At 49.7% G+C, this 19,457-nt stretch overlaps 3 protein-coding genes across 8 annotated transcripts in view; 1 reads left to right on the top strand and 2 right to left on the bottom strand.

The window, feature by feature from the left end:
• The window catches only part of LOC144610548 (guanine nucleotide-binding protein G(I)/G(S)/G(O) subunit gamma-7-like), a 7,069-nt gene extending 4,242 nt beyond the window's left edge, over nucleotides 1–2,827 (top strand). Inside the window, exon 3 of the mRNA XM_078429337.1 lies at nucleotides 2,431–2,827. Within this exon, the coding sequence (XP_078285463.1) occupies nucleotides 2,431–2,556 (126 nt within the window). The 3' untranslated portion in view covers nucleotides 2,557–2,827. The remainder of the gene's footprint in view (nucleotides 1–2,430) is intronic.
• The window catches only part of dhps (deoxyhypusine synthase), a 22,300-nt gene extending 16,883 nt beyond the window's left edge, over nucleotides 1–5,417 (bottom strand). The window contains exon 1 of the mRNA XM_078429333.1: nucleotides 5,292–5,417. The gene's annotated coding sequence lies outside the window, so the exon portion shown is untranslated. The remainder of the gene's footprint in view (nucleotides 1–5,291) is intronic.
• fbxw9 (F-box and WD repeat domain containing 9) lies at nucleotides 5,355–19,457 on the bottom strand. 6 transcript variants are annotated; one of them, XM_078429330.1, is made up of 12 exons: nucleotides 19,123–19,382; nucleotides 16,800–16,986; nucleotides 15,421–15,905; nucleotides 13,971–14,110; nucleotides 13,195–13,323; nucleotides 10,681–10,793; nucleotides 9,699–9,790; nucleotides 8,144–8,292; nucleotides 7,562–7,675; nucleotides 6,835–6,924; nucleotides 6,018–6,083; nucleotides 5,355–5,493 (listed from the first exon to the last, which is right to left on the bottom strand). In XM_078429330.1, the coding sequence occupies exons 3-12, from the start codon at nucleotides 15,875–15,877 to the stop codon at nucleotides 5,419–5,421; spliced, it is 1,425 nt and encodes a 474-aa protein (XP_078285456.1). In that variant the 5' UTR covers nucleotides 15,878–15,905; nucleotides 16,800–16,986; nucleotides 19,123–19,382; the 3' UTR covers nucleotides 5,355–5,418. The 6 variants fall into 6 exon arrangements, with proteins under 6 accessions (XP_078285456.1, XP_078285452.1, XP_078285451.1 ...); XM_078429326.1 differs by lacking the exon at nucleotides 19,123–19,382 and adding an exon at nucleotides 19,392–19,453 and having other exon boundaries at nucleotides 5,418–5,493; nucleotides 6,009–6,083; XM_078429325.1 differs by having other exon boundaries at nucleotides 5,418–5,493; nucleotides 6,009–6,083.

Here is a 19,457-nt window from a genome sequence, read left to right on the forward strand (position 1 = left end):
AACAATTACACAGGTATGTGGTACTTTACACAGGTATATTACAACTTTAGATAGTTCCTCTGTCCCTCCCGTCCCCTCCTCCTTCCCAGATCTCCCTCTATCTTCCTGTCTCCACCTATATCCTTCCTTTGTCCCGCCCCCCTGACATCAGTCTGAAGAAGGGTCTCGACCCGAAACGTCACCCATTCCTTCTCTCCCGAGATGCTGCCTGACCCGCTGAGTTACTCCAGCATTTTGTGAATAAATACCTTCGATTTGTACCAGCATCTGCTTATACACAGGTATGTGGATATGACAGGTTTGGAGGGATATGGACCAAATACCAGCAGGTGGGACTAGTGTAGATGGGACATGTTGGTCGGTCTGGGCAAGTTGGGCCAAAGGGCTTGTTTCCACGCTGTATCACTCTATTATCGATTATCTCATTTCCATTTCTTAGTAATTCATTATCTTTCAAAAGTTTGCGTAATTATGTTTTGTTTCACTCAAGCTACTCAAAGTAAACATGGGTCAATTCAAACTGCAAAGCAACTGAGGAAAGTGACGTGGATGTTGATCACAAGCAGGCTACAGCTCCCATTAGATTGGTGCTGAGATCTTTGCTCTATCTGGGACCGTCCTCACCATCTCTTTACTGCATATTTATCCACTCTTCTCTACGCCATGAGTTACGTCTGAAGGGTCCTGACTCGAAACATCACCTGTCCATTTCCTCCCCAGATGCTGCCTGACCCGCTGAGTTCCTCCAGCGCTGCCTTCAGGAGCTGGTTCCACATTCTCACCACTTCCAGGAGCATTTCCCCAAGGAACTTATTTGTTCTTCTCCCCCACGAGTGGAAACACCTCCCAGGCACCAGGGTGGCTGTATTGTCGAGCGTGGGTGGGAGCAGGGATAAACCAAGGTGTGACAATGGAGTGGAAGAATATACTGATAAGTTTGTTAAGTTTATTGTCATATACACCGGGATGTAATGACATTCCTGTATGCATGAAGTTCATGGAGCAAACTGTAGACATGACAACGATAGATACAATAATACAAAACCGCAAAATGGTGCAGAGATTATAGTGCAATTTGAAATAGTGCAAAAAAACACCCCATAAACATTAATAGTGGAATAACTGAATGAGGTGGTTAAAAGTGGATGTACCTTCCAGAAAGCGGTGTGAAAGAAGCTATTTGTACAGGAGTCTGACAGCAGTGGGAAAGAAGCTGTCCATGCCTCCCCACCCGGCGCCCCAGGTTCCCATTCTCACCTAGCTAACAGCTAAGAATGGCCTGTTTCCTTTATCATCGTTACTTTTTTGCATATCTTTCATTCCTTTTGTTCTTTCTCTCTCTACATCACTGTCTATATCTCTCGTTTCTCTTTCCCCTGACTGGTCTGAAGGGTCTCGACCCGAAACGTCACCCATTCCTTCTTTCCAGAGATGCTGCCTGTCCTGCTGTGTTACTCCAGCATTCTGTGTCTACCTTAAGCTGTTGTTAAGTCTGGATGTTCAGGGGTTTTCAAGCCCCTCTCTCACAATATAGAAGACAGTGAAAGGAATGGCCAAGGAAGCAGGCATCCTTGACGACATGTCTAGCCTTCCTGATGCAATGAACAGTGAAGATGGACTGGATGGAAGGTGATCAATATCTACATCAGTTACCCAAGTTGATAAGTACAATTGACCCAAGTTTACGGTTTTGTATATGAGATGGGAAAGTAAGTCCCTGCAGGTAGGCCAAATAATTTCACCGTCGTGGAACCAACTCAAGGGTGATTTCTGCAAGGAATGCTGTAAAGGTTTTCACTCAAGGAAAAGGGAGTATTTCCTTTTTAGTTTAAGAGATGCAGCGTGGAAACAGGCTCTTCGACCCACCGAGTCCACGCCAACCAGCGATCACCGGTACATTAGTTCTACATTATCACACTTTCACATCCTACATATTAGTGACAATTTACAGAAGCCAATCAACTTACAAACCTGCCCCCCTTTGGAATGCGGAAGGAAACTGGAGCACCCGGAGAAAATCCATGTGGTCACAGGGAGAACGGACAAACTCCGAAGAGACAGCACCCGTAGTCAGGATCGAACCCGGGTCTCTGGCGCCGTGAGGCAGCAACTCAACTGCTGTGCTGCCCACTGTGTTGCCTTCATTGATACCAGGATCTTTAAGCTCATTTTCAGACACTAACTTTAGATTGGAGAACAGATGTCATTTGGACAGGTACATGGATAGGAACAGTTTACAGGGATAGGAACTAAACACGGCAGGTGGGACTAACTTAGATGGACGATCATGGTTGGCATGGGCTTGATGGGCTGAAGGGCCAGTTTCCATGCTGTATGACTCTATCGCTTGGCTTTCACACTTTCATCTCTTGGTCTCTCTCTCTCTCACACACACTGACCTTTTCCTTTTGCTTTTCCCTTCTTCCTCAGATTTCAAAAGCTGCCACAGACCTGGTGAACTACTGTGAGGAACACAGCACAAAAGACCCACTGCTGACAGGAATTCCAATATCCGACAATCCTTTCAGAGACAAGAAGCCTTGCGCCATACTGTAGCCTCACTGACAGATTCATCCCCCAGCGTCTGTCTGACATCCCTGAAAGCATCATCCATTCTTGCATTACCCCAGACATAGAGACCTCTCATTCCTCATCAGTCACTGCAGATGACATGCATTAATCTCCATTTCTGAGGTGGGAGCTGTGGAGAGGCAGGAGCAGGCCAGAAGGTTGGGGAGAGCAGAAGTAGTGATGTACATATCGTTGTAACACAGCAAATACCCTGGGTACAAACATTGCAAATGGTGATTGTTTTATAGCGTTGAGAGATGAGGATGACAAGGAACCTTTCTACCTTCTCAGTCACGCAGGGATTGCCTCAGTCTTTGGCTAGAACCCAAGATGGATTCCGGCTTCAGTCTTGAAGACAGCACTGTCCTGGGGGGGAGGAGGGGGATATATGGTGGAGGTTCAGTGGTAAGGTTTAGGCACCAAAGGCTGGGAGAGGGTGGACAAGGGAAGTTCAGTGAGAAGACTTGGAGATGGAGATTAATTGTTTTCAGGAATCATCCATTTTAATGCGTGACTGTTGGAAATTAAAGGCATACTCCTAATTTCACAGTTGACCACAGCTTTCTGAATGTTATGGCCAAGAGGCAAGGTGGAGATAGGCGGAGGGTAATGAATGAGTCTGTTGAGCAGTATTAGTTCCAACTTCTCCACGCACACACAACTGCAACAGGATCTTCCCATCGTGTCATTAAGAAAACGAAGATTATTTACTGTGCCTGCTTCCAAAAAGCAGGGTGTGAGAGGGTCTGATCGGGTAACAGAAAGATAATCAGCCTTGAAGGTCCAGTTCATTATCCAGAATTTAATATTCCTCAACCAAATGACTGCCATTTGGGGTGAACAAGAATGCATGTAATAAATTGTGTTACTCTGGGGAAGAACTTTAGTGATACAGTGTGAAACAGACCCTTCGGTTCAACGAGTCCACCCCGAATGGTGACACTAGCACTATCCCACACACTCGGGACGATTTACAGCGTTTTTTACCGAAGCCAATTAACCTACAATTTAAAGGTACCAATTAACCTACAAACGCGTCTGTCTTTGGGAGTGTGGGAGGAAACCAGAGCAGCCGGAGGAAACCCACGCGAGCCACGGGGACAATGCGCACAAAAGGGCGGCACGGTGGCGCAGCGGTAGAGTTGCTGCCTTACAGCGAATGCAGCGCCGGTGACTCAGGTTCGATCCTGACTACGGGCGCCGTCTGTACGGCGTTTGTACGTTCTCCCCGTGACCTGCGTGGGTTTTCTCCGAGATCTTCGGTTTCCTCCCACTCCAAAGACGTACAGGTATGTAGGTTAATTGGCTGGGCAAATGTAAAAATTGTCCTTAGGGTGTAGGATAATGTTAATGTGCGGGGGTCGCTGGGCGGCGCGGACCCGGTGGGCCGAAGGGCCTGTTTCCGCGCTGTATCTCTAAATCTGTATCTCTATCTGTGCAGACAGCCCCTTAGGTCAGGATTGAACCAGGGTCTCTAAATGTGACAAAAGAAAGTTTTATTGAATCCCATACCCTTAGACCCACTGCTCTTTCTGAATACACACTGGGTTATAGATACTGGTATACTTTGGCTTTACAAGGAAAAGAAGAGGCACAAGGATTGCATTCAGGCAACTGGGACAAACTTCAGGGCTTAGTGTCAGGAAAGATACAGGTTTAGGGAACGTATACAGGAAAAGATACAAGGAGGAAGCACAGACACGATTATTTTAAGTCCATTTGAAGGTCGGAGAGGGCTCATGTCCAATGTTACAAACACACTACATCGTAAGGTTAATCTAGTTTCTGTGCTCAAGATGCTGGAGCAGGTATTGAACCCACAACTTTCCGATTCAGGCGAGTGTGTTCTCATTCCCTGCAGATGGCCCACAGCCACAAGGCCACCTACCTGCACTGAGCCCTGTCTACCATGACTGAACCAAACCCTGCCACAGTGGAGAGGGAAGCAGGACGGAGGGAACACGGAGAGGGGTGGGGAGTGGGAAGAGGTTGTGTCACAGGGCCTGGAGCGTTACAGGCCCAGCTCTGTGATGAAGGGACGTCACAATGTGATTCTTCGTCCATGTGTCAGCACAATCTTTGAGTGGGAGTCTCTCTTCAATGTACAACAGACAGAACGCCTACCGTCAACTGCTCTGAGGGTATCGCCACTGCCGGACTCAGTCCTTCACCAGAAAACCACGCAGATTAAACACACAATTATAATTACACACTAGACCAAGTGGACCCGTTGGGCCCAAACCTCTCCCGCATTGGTGCAGCACTCTCTCCTGCCCCCCCTCCCCCGTCCAATTGGAATTGCTGCAGGAAGAAAGCTCGATCCAAGCAAAGCCTCAGCAGCCTCTGAGATTAGCTCTAGGGGCTAGCGGAATAAGGGATGGAGGGAGAAGGCAGGCAAGGGTTACTGATGGTGGATGATCAGCCATGATCACAATGAATGGCGGTGCTGGCTCGAAGGGCCAAATGGCCTCCTCCAGGCCATATTTTCTATGTTTCTAGTAAACAGTGGGCTCCTCCCTGACAGAGAATGGTACAAGGCCTGGCTCCTCTTGAGTGGCTCTGCATTCCTAGCAACTTCCATTATCACGCACGGAAAGACGAGATTCAAGGGACAACGAGGAAGAATATTAGTGTGTCAGTGTCCCATTCAATAAGAATTTAATGCATTCAGAAAATGATGGTGTTGCCTGTGGCCACATGGAGCCAGTGGGAAATCTTACTAAAGCATGCTACAGCAGTCATTCATTCATACTGAAGATCCTGTCACTGGCCGTAGTCTGGGCGGAAGACCTCCTTACGCAGCTCTGCAGGAACCCAGGCCACTGCCTCGGCCCGACAAAGACCCCGTCACTTGGTCATTCTCCAAATCTCCACGGTCATGGATCCTGAAGCCGCGGCTAGCACGTCCCGCTCCACACTGATCTGCAGGGGCGGAAATACCAATGCCAGCATTACTGGAGGTGTGCCCATCCCTCAAATACACAGCTCCCCATCCACCCCACCCCCATCCCCCACCAGTGGTGCAGCGGTAGAGTTACTGCCTTACAGCGCCACAGACCCGGGTTCCATCCTGAATACGGGCTCTGTCTGTACGGAGTTTAGTTTAGTTTAGAGATACAGCACGGAAACAGGCCCTTCGGCCCACCGGGTTCGCGCCGACCAACGATCTCCGCACATTAACACGACCCTACACACACTAGGGACAATTTTTACATTTACCAAGCCAATTAACCTACAAACCTGTACGTCTTTGGAATGTGGATGAAACCGAAGAACTCGGAGAAAACCCTCGCAGGTCACGGGGAGAACGTACAAACTCCGTACACAGCACCCGTAGTCAGGATGGAACCCGGGTTTCTGGTGCTGTAAGACAGCAACTCTACCGCTGCGCCACCTATGTTGCGGAGATAGGCGGCAAGCCTGGCCACCACACGCACCGTACTCACCCCGTTCACCACGTCATTGTGCGGCAAAGTGCAGACCGTGTGGGGCGGCTCCGTGGGCACGTGCACCTGGGGACAAAGTGAACACATCCCATCAATATTAGTCAGGAGGGGGTGCTGAGGCTCAGAGAGTAGGATAAATCCACCTTGTATTCCACTGCCTGAGGGCAAACTGGTCAAAGGGTTCACCATCAGAGAAAGGTTTCCAGAACCAGAGTAAGAGGAAAAATCTTCACACCAAGAGATTCACGTTGTCGCATAAACTCTCCTTTAAAATCCTTTGGATACTTTGGGACTACGTTTAATAAGTTACTATGCTGAAGAAAGTGGAGCAAAGGTACAGACCAGCTGTGATCTAACTATATAGTCATAGAGCAGAGAAAAAGGCCCTTCGGCCCAACTTGCCAAGACACTTCTGCCCGCGTTCTGCACAGGATTTCTAACATCTTGTCCTGTGTATTTGGAAACATATCCCTTTAAACCTATCCTACCCACGTACCAGTCTAAATGTTTCTTAGTACCTACCAACATCCTTGTAAATCTTCTCTGCACTCTTTCCAGCTTACAATGCTGTGGGCCTTTCAGCCCATCGAGTTTATGCTAGCTTTCAGACCATTCCAAACAGTCTCATTCGCCATCTAGTATCCTGTAACTTGTTTTCTCTCACAACAACCCCCCTCGCTCACAATCCTCTCACCCACCCACACTAAAGGTAACTAATAGTAGCCCATCAGTCTACCAGCTCCAGGATGTGGGAGACAGCTATATCCAGTGCAGTGCCACACAAACAGATATCAGGGACACCAGCTCGGGGACTTACCTTAATGGTCTTATCTGTTGATGATGTGTACAGGGTGCCTACGGAATGCTTGATTCCTGTCATCTGGGAATGGTGACCAACATTGAAGCACTGGGGGGGAGAGAAGCAGAATAGTTCATGGTGAGGGATTGGACATCAGTAAAGTGCATCACCATCGGCAATGGATGAGAAACCCGGCTCCCACTCCGCCACGCCCAGCTGCCTAGCCTGCAGGCAATCAGTGTTCAACAGGGCCAAAGAGTACACCCAGCTCACTTTACGCAACACAGGAGCAGCACGGCGGCACAGTTGCTGCCTCACAGCGCCAGAATCCCGGGTACCATCCTGACTACGGGTGCTGTCTGTACGGAGTTTGTATGTTCTCCCCGTGACCTGCGTGGGTTTTCCACGGGTGCCCCGGTTTCCTCCAAAGACGTGCAGGTTTGTAGATTAATTGCCTTTGGTAAAAGTTGTAAATTGTCCCTAGTGTGTCGGATAGTGCTGGGGTACAGGGCGATCGCTGGCCAGTGTGGATTCGGTGGGCCGAAGGGCCTGTTTCCAAGCTGTATCTCCAAACTGAACAACTTGACCCGAAACGTCACCCATTCCTTCTCTCTGGAGATGCTGCCTGACCCACTGAGTTACTCCAGCATTTTGTGTCTATCTTTGATGTAAACCAGCATCCACAGCTCCTTCCTACACACACGTTGTTGTCAGAGCCAGCCTGAGACCAGGTGCAGGGTCTTACCTTGACATGCTGGAAGTTGCCATGCTGTTGGTCGAAGACGTGTACCAAGCCCCACTTGTCGCCGGCCCAAAGCTCACCACGTTCATATGACATGCTCAGCAGGTAGGAGTCCAACTGGATGGGGGGGGGGAGGAGATGAAAGCAAGTGAGAGGGGAGGTGGAGAGGGAGAGACTGTGAGTGGAGAAAGTAGGAGAGAGGGAGTGAGAGCAGTCATATAGCATTTATAGACAATAGGTGCAGGAGGAGGCCATTCGGCCCTTCGAGCCAGCACCGCCATTCAATGTGATCATGGCTGATCATTCGCAATCAGTACCCCGTTCCTGCCCTCTCCCCATACCCCCTGACTCCGCTATCCTTAAGAGCTCTATCTAGCAATTTAATATGCCCTACGTTCCAATTCAGTTTAGTTTATTTTCACGTGTACTGAGGTACAGTGAAAAGCTTTTGTTGCCCACTGAGTCTGTGCCAGCTATCAGGCATGGACCAAACGACATGGGTGGTCAGGCAGGGGAACGGGGGTTAGGGCAGGTGCGAGGGGAGGTTGTTGCTGCAGCCATTCTCTGGCCTTCGTCAATACGTACCCGTAGCCTTTGTAGAACATGATTGGTTCTGCGATCTACTACCACCAGGGTCCTGTCCTCACTACCAGACAGCACATAACGATCATCAACTGCCAGGCACAGCACCGCGTTGGAGTGCAGCTTCCGACTGGACACCACCGGGTAATTGACTGTAGGTTGGAGGACACAGGGCATAAACACCACCGACTCACCAATAATAAACCAGCAACATCATTTATAGGAGAAGGAATGGGTGACGTTTTGGGTCGAGACCCTTCTTGAGACTGAAGAAAGATCTCATCTCAAAACATCACCCATTTCTTCTCTCCAGAGATGCTGTCTGCCCCGCTGAGTTACTCCAGCATTTTGCGTCTATCTTCGGTGTAAACCAGCATCTGCAGTTCCTTCCGACACAAAATCATTTACAGACTGTTGGAGCAGTTCAGTGGGTCTGACTTGCTCGAACAGTCTGTGAATGATTTTTACACGTTGTATCTCTGGAGGACATGGACAGGTGACTTTTCAGTTCGGGAGGGTTCTTCAGGCCCGAAACTCCTGAAAAAGGCTGCCGACCTGAAGCATCACCTATCCATATCCTCCAGAGGTGCTGCTTGACCTGCTGAGTTACTCCAGCACTTTGTGTCTTTTTTTTGTAAACCAGCATTTGCACTTCCAAGTTTCTACACCATCATAAACAGTAACCCCTTGTAATTATCGGCCATGGAGGGAGGAGCTCTGTTGTTGCCGATTGTCCGCTCTAACAAGTGCTAGTGGGGAAGGGGGGGGGGGGGGGTGGGGTGGGTGGTGGGGTGGGGGAGGTTAACTATCACCCAAGGCTGGGAGGGTAGAAACGTGGCATTGGGAATTGACAGGTTGGGCAATTGACGGGCTGGGGAACCGCAGAGTCCAGTCTCACACGCTGAGGACGAGTCCAGAACTCACTTCGCCTCTTGCTCTCTCTGCTTGCTCTCTCTGCTCCCGCATCTGGAAGCTCACTGGGTAACTGGCAAACGTGGGGGTGGGGTGGGGGTCGGTACAACAGGAGCCTCCATCTGCTGTATCCACAATCTGCTATATAACGGTCCGTTATTGCGAGTGTTTGCCGTACATCACTGCCCACACCAGCACATCAGACCGAGAGTCGCACGATTGAGGAGAGCAAGGGGTGAAGTATTACAGGTGCTCCTCAGCTTCTGATGGGGTTCCGTTCCGAGAAACCCTTCGGAAACCGAAAGTATTGTAAGCCGAAATGCATTGTAACGCACGCGATCACGTGGCCGGGAGCGAGCGGCGGCTCGCTGCCATTTGCACCGGCGCAAAGTCGGACTATCGCAAGTCGGGCAGCACCTGCATTTCACTGACCAGGTGCAAGCACAATTGGAATCGATGATGATATTTTATTGTCACTAGTGCCTAGTGCAGTGAAATCCTTTGTTTCTACATACAAAGTACACAAGAATCGCCACAAAGCCGACGACAAAGGTACAAATCCCTCCGACAAAACCCCCTTAGTTCTCGGTGGCCGCCCCCCAGGCAGGGTTCTCCCCCTCCCCATCAGTGCAAGGAGCATACCCACCTCGTGGGTCATACATGGTGACCAACTTATCTAACGATCCAGTTACCAGGACGTCAGGATGGTACACCAGACAAAGCACAGCCGCCTTCCCCCTGTGGAAATAAAATCACTCACCCATTCATCAGTTTGCATCGCCCATCCCCTCAACATCAAGGGACCGCCGGCTCGTTAGACTTTAGAGCTGCAGCCGACCAGCGATCACCCCGTGCATCAACCCTATCCTACACGTTAGGAACAATTTTACAACCTCCCAAAGCCAGTTAGCCTACAAACCCGCACGTCTTTGGAGTGTGGGAGGAAACCGGAGCACCAGGAGAAAACCCACGTGGTCACACGGAGAACGTACAAACTCTGTACAGACAGCACTCAAAGTCAGGATCGCACCCAGGGTTCTGGCACTGTAAGGCAGCAACTCTACCTCTGTACCTCTACCTCTGTACAACTGTGCCGACCCATTTTGTCTCTCTCACCACCCCCCCCCCCCCCCCCCCCAGCATCTAGTGGCTCAGGAACAACTCCTTTAGTCGCTCAATCAAGGGAGGTATTTTGGGACTGGGGGGTGGGAAATTATCAATAGTCCAATCCTCTTGTCACCCAACACCTGCAAGGATGGACTAAGCTCAAGATTAAAGGAATTTCTTTAGTCAGAGGGTGGTGAATCTGTGGAATTCATTGCCACAGAAGGCTGTGGTCGTCAAGTCAGTGGATATTTTTACGGCAGAGATAGATAGATTCTTGATTAGTACGGGTGTCAGGGGTTATGGGGAGAAGGCAGGAGAACGGGGTTGAGAGGGAGAGATAGATCAGCCATGATTGAATGGCTGAGTGGACTTGATGGGCCGAATGGCCTAATTCTGCTCCGATCACATGAATTTATGAACTTGTTACTGGGAGACCTATGCCCACAAGTGCAAATGGGCTGAGGTGCCTTTTCCGGTGCTATTCTATCTTCTATGAAGTGACACAGAGACGCAGCCATTACCTGATCTCCCGGACTGCCGCCCCCTCTGAAGCCATGTCCCACAGCTTGATGCTGCTGTCCCACGATCCAGAGCACAGCATATTCTCCTGGGCTGCGAGAGCCCACACCCAGCCCTGCAACAAGAGCGGAGAAAGGGTGGCACCAGTGTTTAGTTCAGTTTACAGATACAGTGTGGCCCACCGAGTCCACACCGACCAGAGATCCCCACACATTAACACAAGCCACGCCGAGCCAAAGCAAAGCTTGCATTTCCATAGCACTTTTCCCCTCTGGACATTTGTCAGGGCAGCACAGAGAATTAGTTTAAAAGTGTCGTCTCTATTACAATGTAGGCAAAGCTGCGGTTAATTTGAACATGGGTAGGTGACCTTTTGCAGGGCCCGTAACGTCCCTTCTCTATGTTTTCCTGAGATGCTGCCTGACCCACAGCGTTACTCTAGCACTGTGTGTCCTTTAAAAGGAGTTTTTAACAATAGACAATAGGTGCAGGAGTAGGCCATTCAGCCCTTCGAGCCAGCACCGCCATTCAATGCGATCATGGCTGATCACTCTCAATCAGTACCCCGTTCCTGCCTTCTCCCCATACCCCCTCACTCCGCTATCCTTAAGAGCTCTATCCAGCTCTCTCTTGAAAGCATCCAATGAACTGGCCTCCACTGCCTTCTGAGGCAGAGAATTCCACACCTTCACCACTCTCTGACTGAAAAAGTTCTTCCTCATCTCCGTTCTAAATGGCCTACCCCTTATTCTTAAACTGTGGCCCCTTGTTCTGGACTCCCCCAACATTGGGAACATGTTTCCTGCCTCTAATGTGTCCAATCCCCTAATTATCTTATATGTTTCAATAAGATCCCCCCTCATCCTTCTAAATTCCAGTGTATACAAGCCTAATTGCTCCAGCCTTTCAACATACGTCAGTCCCGCCATTCCGGGAATTAACCTAGTGAACCTACGCTGCACGCCCTCAATAGCAAGAATATCCTTCCTCAACATGTCTCGTCCCACACATGCTTCCTGGCCTGCAGTGTTTCTAACTCTTTCAGTTTGCAATTCAAAATATTTCGGTTCAGTGTGATGTCTGTGGGAGCTTGCTTTGCATAAATTAACAACAGCTTTGCCTACGTTATAGTGGAGGCAACACTTATAAACTAATTCTCCGCGCTGCTCTATAAAATGTCCTATGGGGAAAAGTACTGTGGAAATGCCTCACTGAGTGCCATTCACCACAAGACCCTGGCAGCTGATCGTGCAGACTGAGCAGATGTCTGGCTCAGGGGTAGGATGGTCTGACCAGAGGGAGGACGAAGCTCTCAGGTAGTTAAGGTGACTCTCTGGTACACATAACGTCTCTGCATGTTTACAGTTTAGTTTAGCTTAGAGATACAGCATGGAAACATGCCCTTCAGCCCATCGAATGTCAGAGGGTATGGGGAGAAAGGGGTTAGGAGGGAGAGATAGATCAGCCATGATTGAATGGCAGAGTAGACTTGATAGGCCGAATGGTCTTATTCTGTTCCTATCACTTATGGTCTTGTGATCAAATGCACGCCGACCATCGATTACCAGTTATATGTAAGATTCACACCAGTTGTATGACAGATTCACACCAGTGATATGTTATCCCACTTATGCATCCACTCCCTACACGCTATGAAAGTTAATGGCTATTAACTTTGCATGATGGGATGCTTGGCCATTGTCTGCAAACCTGCTTGTATGCTTCTGGGCTTTCTATATTGTTGAAAGTGGAGGAATGCTAATTGCTCATAAGGATGTGACTGATAGCTGAAACTTACAATCCCTCGAAACCACAGAACTAATAAAATGGTAGAACCGGATGAGCCTGAACTTTGAGTTCTGAATAACTGATGTTTGCAAAATTGCACCAGGCAGGATACAACTATGTGATTCCTAAATCCTGTAGAGCGGTATATCCTTTATGCCTGGGAAGGATGTCTGAGAAAGATGATGGACAATGCTCTCGCTAAGGTTAGGATGTGGTTAACTGTTGACTACTTGTGGGAGTGTGTAAACAAGACCTTCTGTGGTATGATAAGGATCCTTACCTTCGTGTCAAGTATATTGTGTTCGATGGTTTGTGATTGATTTGAAGGAAATGTTGTGTTAAACATCCTGGCTGCAAATTCTGTATAAAAATGCTGCAAAAATACTGTATCTTTGAGTGGAAGCACGAGTATGGTCATACGCCCTTAGCACTGACCCCCCCCCCACTCCCGTCTGACGATAATTAGAGCTTTGCTTGGTTTACCTTTAACTGTTTGTGTTGTTGTCTGTTTTAAGAACCGAACTTTAACAGCTAGGGGCAATTTACAGGTCATTAACTACAAACACGCACGTCTCTGGGATGTGGGAGGAAACCAGAGCACAGGGAGGACACTCTTGCAGTCACAGGGAGAACATGCAAACTTCACACAGACAGCACACCAGGTGTCTGGTGCTGCGAGGCAGCAGCTCGACCAGCTGTGTTGTAGATTTTGAGGCTGAAGTCCTCACCCTGTGCGTTCCCCGTGGTTGGTTTCCAAGTGTTTTCACCAGGGCCTTCTCACCATCCTGGGATAATCGCCTCAGGTCCCAGATGTTAACGTTCCTGTCCCTGGATCCCGAAATACATAGCGAGGCATTCTGAAGAACATGAAGGAGCAGGAATGATTAAACAGCGTGTGCAGGTAGAGAGAGAGAGAGAGAGAGAGACAGACAGAAGGAAAGAGAGATAGAAGGGAAGGGAAAATACAGAGGAAGATGGAGAGAGAGGGAAAGAGCGGGAGTAGTGGAAGACAAACAGGCATATGGACGGAGAGGGTGGGACACACAGGGAAGGATATGTGGTCACCAAGCGAGAGACAAAGACAGAGAGGGGGAGAGAGAGAGGGGGGGAGAGAGAGAGGGGGGGAGGGAGAGGGGGGAGGGAGGAGAGAGAGAGAGAGAGAGGGGAGAGAGAGAGAGAGGGGAGAGAGGAGAGGGAGAGGGGAGAGAGGAGAGAGGAGAGGGAGAGGGAGAGGGAGAGGGAGAGGGAGAGGGAGAGGGAGAGGGAGAGGGAGAGGGAGAGGGAGAGGGAGAGGAAGAGGGAGAGGGAGAGGGAGAGGGAGAGGGAGAGGGAGAGGGAGAGGGAGAGGGAGAGGGAGAGGGAGAGGGAGAGGGAGAGGGAGAGGGAGAGGGAGAGAGAAAGACAGAGAGATGGAGAGAGTGGGGGAATGGGGAACAGGCAGCAAAAAGGCACATGGATTTGCTGGAATGGGCTGGTAAGTACGTGCCAAGAGCTGGGGCATCACCTGAATGATCAGCACTGTGTCCACAGAGGCAAAGTGCCCATCGCTCAGGGTGAAATGCTCCACCTTCGGGTTGGTGCCTGACCAGTGGGAAAGGTGCTCCTCGAGCTCTATGCATGCAGTCGGCCAATCAAAATCTTTACCTGTTAAAAAAAGTGATAAAATTAACCAGAGTTAAGTCTGACTGAATCTCTCTGACCTCTCCCTATCAAGCTTAGTCTCTCCCCATTCGCATCCTGATCCCGACCACCCACCTCCCCACCGGGTTTCTATACATACCATGGGGCTTGTACTCTACCCGAACCGTTACTAACGCCACCTTCCCTCGCTCCCAGGGCTCACACCCCACCTTCTATCCCTGGACAACCTCTTCCCGACTCCAGCAGTTTGGAGCTTGTGTCTCTTAAGTTGTGGATCCTCTTATCTTTTCTCAGCTAAGGAGTGATAAAATCATGATGTGAATAGATTAGGTGAATGTGCAGTCTTTTACTCAGGAGAGGGGAATCAAGAACTAGAGAACGTAACTTTAAGGTCAGAGGGGCAAGATTTAATATCACCTTGAAGTGCAACTTTTCCACACAGATGTTGGTGGGTATATGGAACGGACTGCCGTAGAAGGTAGTTGAGGCAAGTACAATACAACATTTAAAAGACACTTGGGCAGGTACATGGGTAGAAAATGTTTAGCGGGATAGGGACTAAATGTAGATTTAGATTTAGAGATACAGCGCAGAAACAGGCCCTTCGGCCCACCAGGTCCGCGCCGCCCAGCGATCCCCGCACATTATCCTACACCCACTAGGGACAATTTTTTTTAAACATTTGCCCAGCCAATTAACCTACAAACCTGTACGTCTTTGGAGTGTGGGAGGAAACCGAAGATCTCGGAGAAAACCCACGCAGGTCACGGGGAGAACGTACAAACTCCGTACAGACAGCACCTGTGGTCAGGATCGAACCTGAGTCTCCGGCACTGCATTGGATGTAAGGCAGCAACTCTACCGCTGCGCCACCGTGCCGCAAAATGGGACTAGCTTAGATGCTAACTTTGGTCGGCATAGACAAGGGTTGGGGGTGACGGGCCTGTCGCCGTGCTCTGTGACTCTACGACTGGTGCATGGATAGGAAAGGTTTAAAGGGATATGGACCAAACATGGTCAAATGGGGCATCATGGTCTGCATCAACACGATGGGCTGAAGGTGTAGAAAGGAACTGCAGATGGTGGTTTACACCAAAGAGAGACACAAAATGCTGGAGTAACTCAGCGGGACAGGCAGCATCACTGGAGGAGGGAATGGGCAAACATTTCAGGCCGAGACCCGAAACGTCACCCATTCCTTCTACCCAGAGATGCTGCTTATCCTGCTGAGTTACTGCAGCTTTTTGTGTCTATCTTAGATGTTGCCCTGCTGTATGACTCTGAGATGATGACTCTATGTGCTGGTCACCAACCTTCCAACACTGGGTAGGTCAGGCCAAGGATCTTCTGCGCTCGTATTCTCCAGGTCACCTCATCGGTCAGGACGCACTGGAACGCCCGGCACACCAAGGGGAGGACTCCGAGCACGAACCTGGCGTCCAGGTAGGAGCAGATCTCCAGGACCAGCTCCCAAGGGAGGGAGAGCAGGCTGGACTGCACGTTGTCGACGGGCAGCACCTGACTGGTCCGCAGCCGCACACTCAGGTCAGAGGCGCTGGACCTGCTGCCGCGCGACTGCTGCTGCACCGGCTCGCTGCACGGCTCCAGCGGGCAGCTGTGGGGCCGGGGGCCGCACAGCTCGGGGCTCCACACGCGGTCCACGTACTCCTGGGCCTGTAGCTCCAGCTCATCCTCCTGCTCCTGCTCCTGCTCCAACTCTCCCTCGGTTGGAGGCGGATCGCACGGGCCGTCGCTCGCTCCGCTTGCCATCCTGCCCTCGCTGCTCCACGGTCAGAGGCTGCCGAAACAAAGGAGCACACACTTACCTGGAGAACCCCTCTGTCAGCAGGCATGCAGCAAAATAACTCTTACTGCTGAACGTTTGCCAGGACTCTGCACGTGGATTCAAACTAACCAGTCTCCCATTGCTGCACTGAACATTAATTAGTTTAGGGATACAGCGCAGTTACAGGCCCTTCGGCCCAGGCCGAACAGCGATCCCCGCACTCTAACACTATCCTCCACACACGAGGGACAATTTACAATTATACCAAGCCTTATTAACCTGCAAACCTGTACGTCTTTGGAGCGTGGGAGGAAACCAGAGATCCTGGAGAAAACCCAAGCAGGTCACGGGGAGAACGTACAAATTCCGTACAGACAATCACCCGTGGTCTGGATCGAACCCAAGTCTCTGGCACTGTGAAGCAGAAACTCTACCGCTGCGCCTCCAGCATCTCTGAAGGAGACGGGCCTGAAGAAGGGTCCCGACCCGAAATGTCGCCTATCCATGCTCTCCAGAGATGCTGCCTAACCCGCTGAGTTACTCCAGCATTTTGTGTAAACCACCATCTGTAGATCCTTATTTCTACTCTTTATCACTGGAGGATATGTAGAACGATTTTTCAGGCCAGGACCTTTCAGACTTCCTATCTCGGAAAACGGGTTACATTGTGGCTTGTGGTGACTTTCACCCCTCGCTACCTGAGCAGGATAAATCAGTGCATCTTCATGTTCCCAGTGGCAAACGTACGAAAGAGTGAAAGGCCTGGATAGAGTGGATGTGGTGAGGATGTTTCCACTAGTGGGAGAGTCTAGGACTAGAGGTCATAGCCTCTGAATTAAAGGATGTTCTTGCACACCAATAACCAAGCTATAAATTCATGATGTGCAAATAGAAAAAAAGACATACATTTCAGGAATGGTCCTCAGCTGAGAAACATGAATGGAAAAAGTCTCCACAAATCACGTGATGGCACATTGCGGTTCATCGGTTGGACTGAAGTCCCAGTCTCACCAGCCTGTCTCTCAGTGAAGATCGATACGACAGTGTGGGGTGAGCTAGACTCTGCTCCCAGGTGATGCCTGAAGAATCAGGTCTAATCAAACAAAAAGCACGAGAACTTTACCCCACTTCTAAGTAAATAAGCCATTTTCCCACGCTCAATATCTAAACAGTGAAGGAAGACACAAATAGATAGAGTGAATTTGAGATGGAGAATTGAAATGACATGCCACAGCGAACTCAAACATAGATGCTCCACAAAGCAATAACCCAGCCAATCTCCGATAGAACCAATCTGTGTTTGGTTTCTCCCATGCAAGAGATCACGTAGTGAACACTGAATGTAATGCACAATCCAATCCCTTCCCTCATCGTCTTGGTAATATAAAGTATTCTTTCCTAGTTCCAACAAAGAGACTCAGACCTGAAACATCAACTCTGTTTGTCCTTTCACAGATGCTGCCTGATCTGCGATGTTCCCAGCATTTTCCATTTTAGAATTTTCGGGTTTGCAGCATCTGCTGTTTATTTGTTAATCTTCATTCACTGAAGCTGGACACAAAATGTTTACACTGACTTATTTAGTCATTAAGTGATATAGTGTGGAACAGGCCCTACAGCCCAACTTGCCAACACCAGCCACCATATCCCAGCTACACTCGTCCCACCTGCCTGCATCTGGTCCATATCCCTCCAAATCTGTCCTGTCCATGTACCTGTCTGTTTCTTAAACGTTTGGATAGTCCCAACCTCAACCACCTCCTCTGGCAGCTTGCTCCATACACCCACCACCCATTGTGTGAAAAAGGTACCCCTTAGATTCCTTTTCCCCTTCACCTTAAACCTATGTCCTCTGGTTCACGATTCACCTACTCTGGCCAAGAGATTTGTTCATCTTCATTCACTGAAGCTCCGTAGCTCATTTCAATCATTACCAGACCCACCGGAGAAGGAAATGGGAACACCAGACATCACCTCCACACTGCACAACCCACTCCAGCTCCGGCTCCCTTGCCCCCACCACCCTGGTCACCTATCAGGCCTCAAGATTCAGGTCTGATCAAACAAAATTCACAAGTACTTTACCCCACGTTTAAGTAAACAAGTCAACTTTTTTTCCCATGCTCAAAATCTAAACACCCAGATCTCCAATAAATTAAACGATTAAAATGTTCAAATTCTGACGTTGCAAATGAAGGCAATTTCTAACATTTGGCTGGAGGGTTAGTAATCTAAGGATTCAGAATTATGATTGGCAATCAGAGCAACAACAAAATGGTTAGTTCCTCGCCCCCACCCCACGACCCCAGTCAGTGACCCTAGACCTCCCCCCACCAACCCCTCATCTCAAACTAACCCCAGACGACAGTCGCTGCTCCCTTCCCAGTGTAAAGGCCTGGACAGAGTGGATGTGTAGAGGATGTTTCCACTAGTGGGAGAGTCTAGGACTAGAGGGCACAGCCTCAGAATTAAAGGGCAATCCTTTCGGAAGGAGATGGGGAGGAATTTCTTTAGTCAGAGGGTGGTGTATCTGTGGGACTCATTGCCACAGAAGGCTGTGGAGGCCAAGCCAGTGGATGTATTTAAGGCAGAGATGGATAGATTGTTGATCAGTGCGGGTGTCAGGGGTTATGGGGAGAAGGCAGGGGAATGGAATCATCTTTGATCAAACCCTCTCCTTCGACAAACACATCAAACACATCACCAAGACAGCCTTCTTCCACCTCAAAAACATCGCCCGTCTCTGTCCGTCCCTCTCCTCTACAGCTGCAGAAACCCTCATCCACGCCTTCACCTCCCGTCTGGACTACTGCAACAGCCTCCTCTATGGTTCACCCTCAAAAATCATCAATTGACTCCAATACACCCAGAACTCCGCTGCCCGTCTACTCACCCACACCCCGATCCGTGACCATATCACCCCCGTCCTTTACAAGCTCCACTGGCTCCCCATCCCCCAGAGAATCCAGTACAAAATCCTCCTCATGACCTACAAAGCCCTCCATAACCTGGCCCCATCCTACCTGACTGACCTCCTCCAGACACACTCCCACCTGCACCCTCCGCTCTGCTGCTGCCAACCTCCTATCCCCCCCCCATCCGGACCAAACTCAGATCCTGGGAGGACAGGGCTTTCTCCATCGCTGCTCCCACCCTATGGAACTCACTACCCCAAACCGTCAGAGACTCCTCCTCACTCACCACATTCAAAACATCACTGAAGTCTCACCTGTTCAACACTGCCTTCAACCACTGACCGTCATCTCACCTTATTTTTCCTTTTCTGTTCGTTTACTTATTTATTTATTTATTTTCTATGTTTTAGTAAACCCTGTAAAGCGTCTTTGAGTTTTTAGAAAAGCGCTATACAAAGGTAATGCATTATTATTATTAATGGGGCTAGGATGGAGAGATAGATCAGCTTGATGGGCTGAATGGCCTAATTCTGCTCCTATCACTTGTGCCCTTGTGCTGGGATGGGCGGGGCGGTGCGAGTACCTCACGCAGGCGGCAACCCGTCCCCGTCCCCGGGCCGCTGCCGCCCGGTCCCTCCCTCCTTCCCGC

Source organism: Rhinoraja longicauda, chromosome 37, assembly GCF_053455715.1.
Source record: "Rhinoraja longicauda isolate Sanriku21f chromosome 37, sRhiLon1.1, whole genome shotgun sequence".
NCBI lineage: Eukaryota > Metazoa > Chordata > Chondrichthyes > Rajiformes > Arhynchobatidae > Rhinoraja > Rhinoraja longicauda.

What these genes read in the sequence shown, in the direction of transcription:
- fbxw9 (XM_078429328.1), bottom strand. Translation starts at nt 15,877, where the DNA reads ATGGCAAGCGGAGCGAGCGACGGCCCGTGCGATCCGCCTCCAACCGAG. An exon ending in GACCTACCCAGTGTTGGAAG is followed by an intron (nt 14,111 to 15,420) that starts GTTGGTGACCAG and finishes TTTTTTTAACAG; the next exon opens with GTAAAGATTTTGATTGGCCG. An exon ending in AACCACGGGGAACGCACAGG is followed by an intron (nt 10,794 to 13,194) that starts GTGAGGACTTCA and finishes CTCTTGTTGCAG; the next exon opens with GGCTGGGTGTGGGCTCTCGC.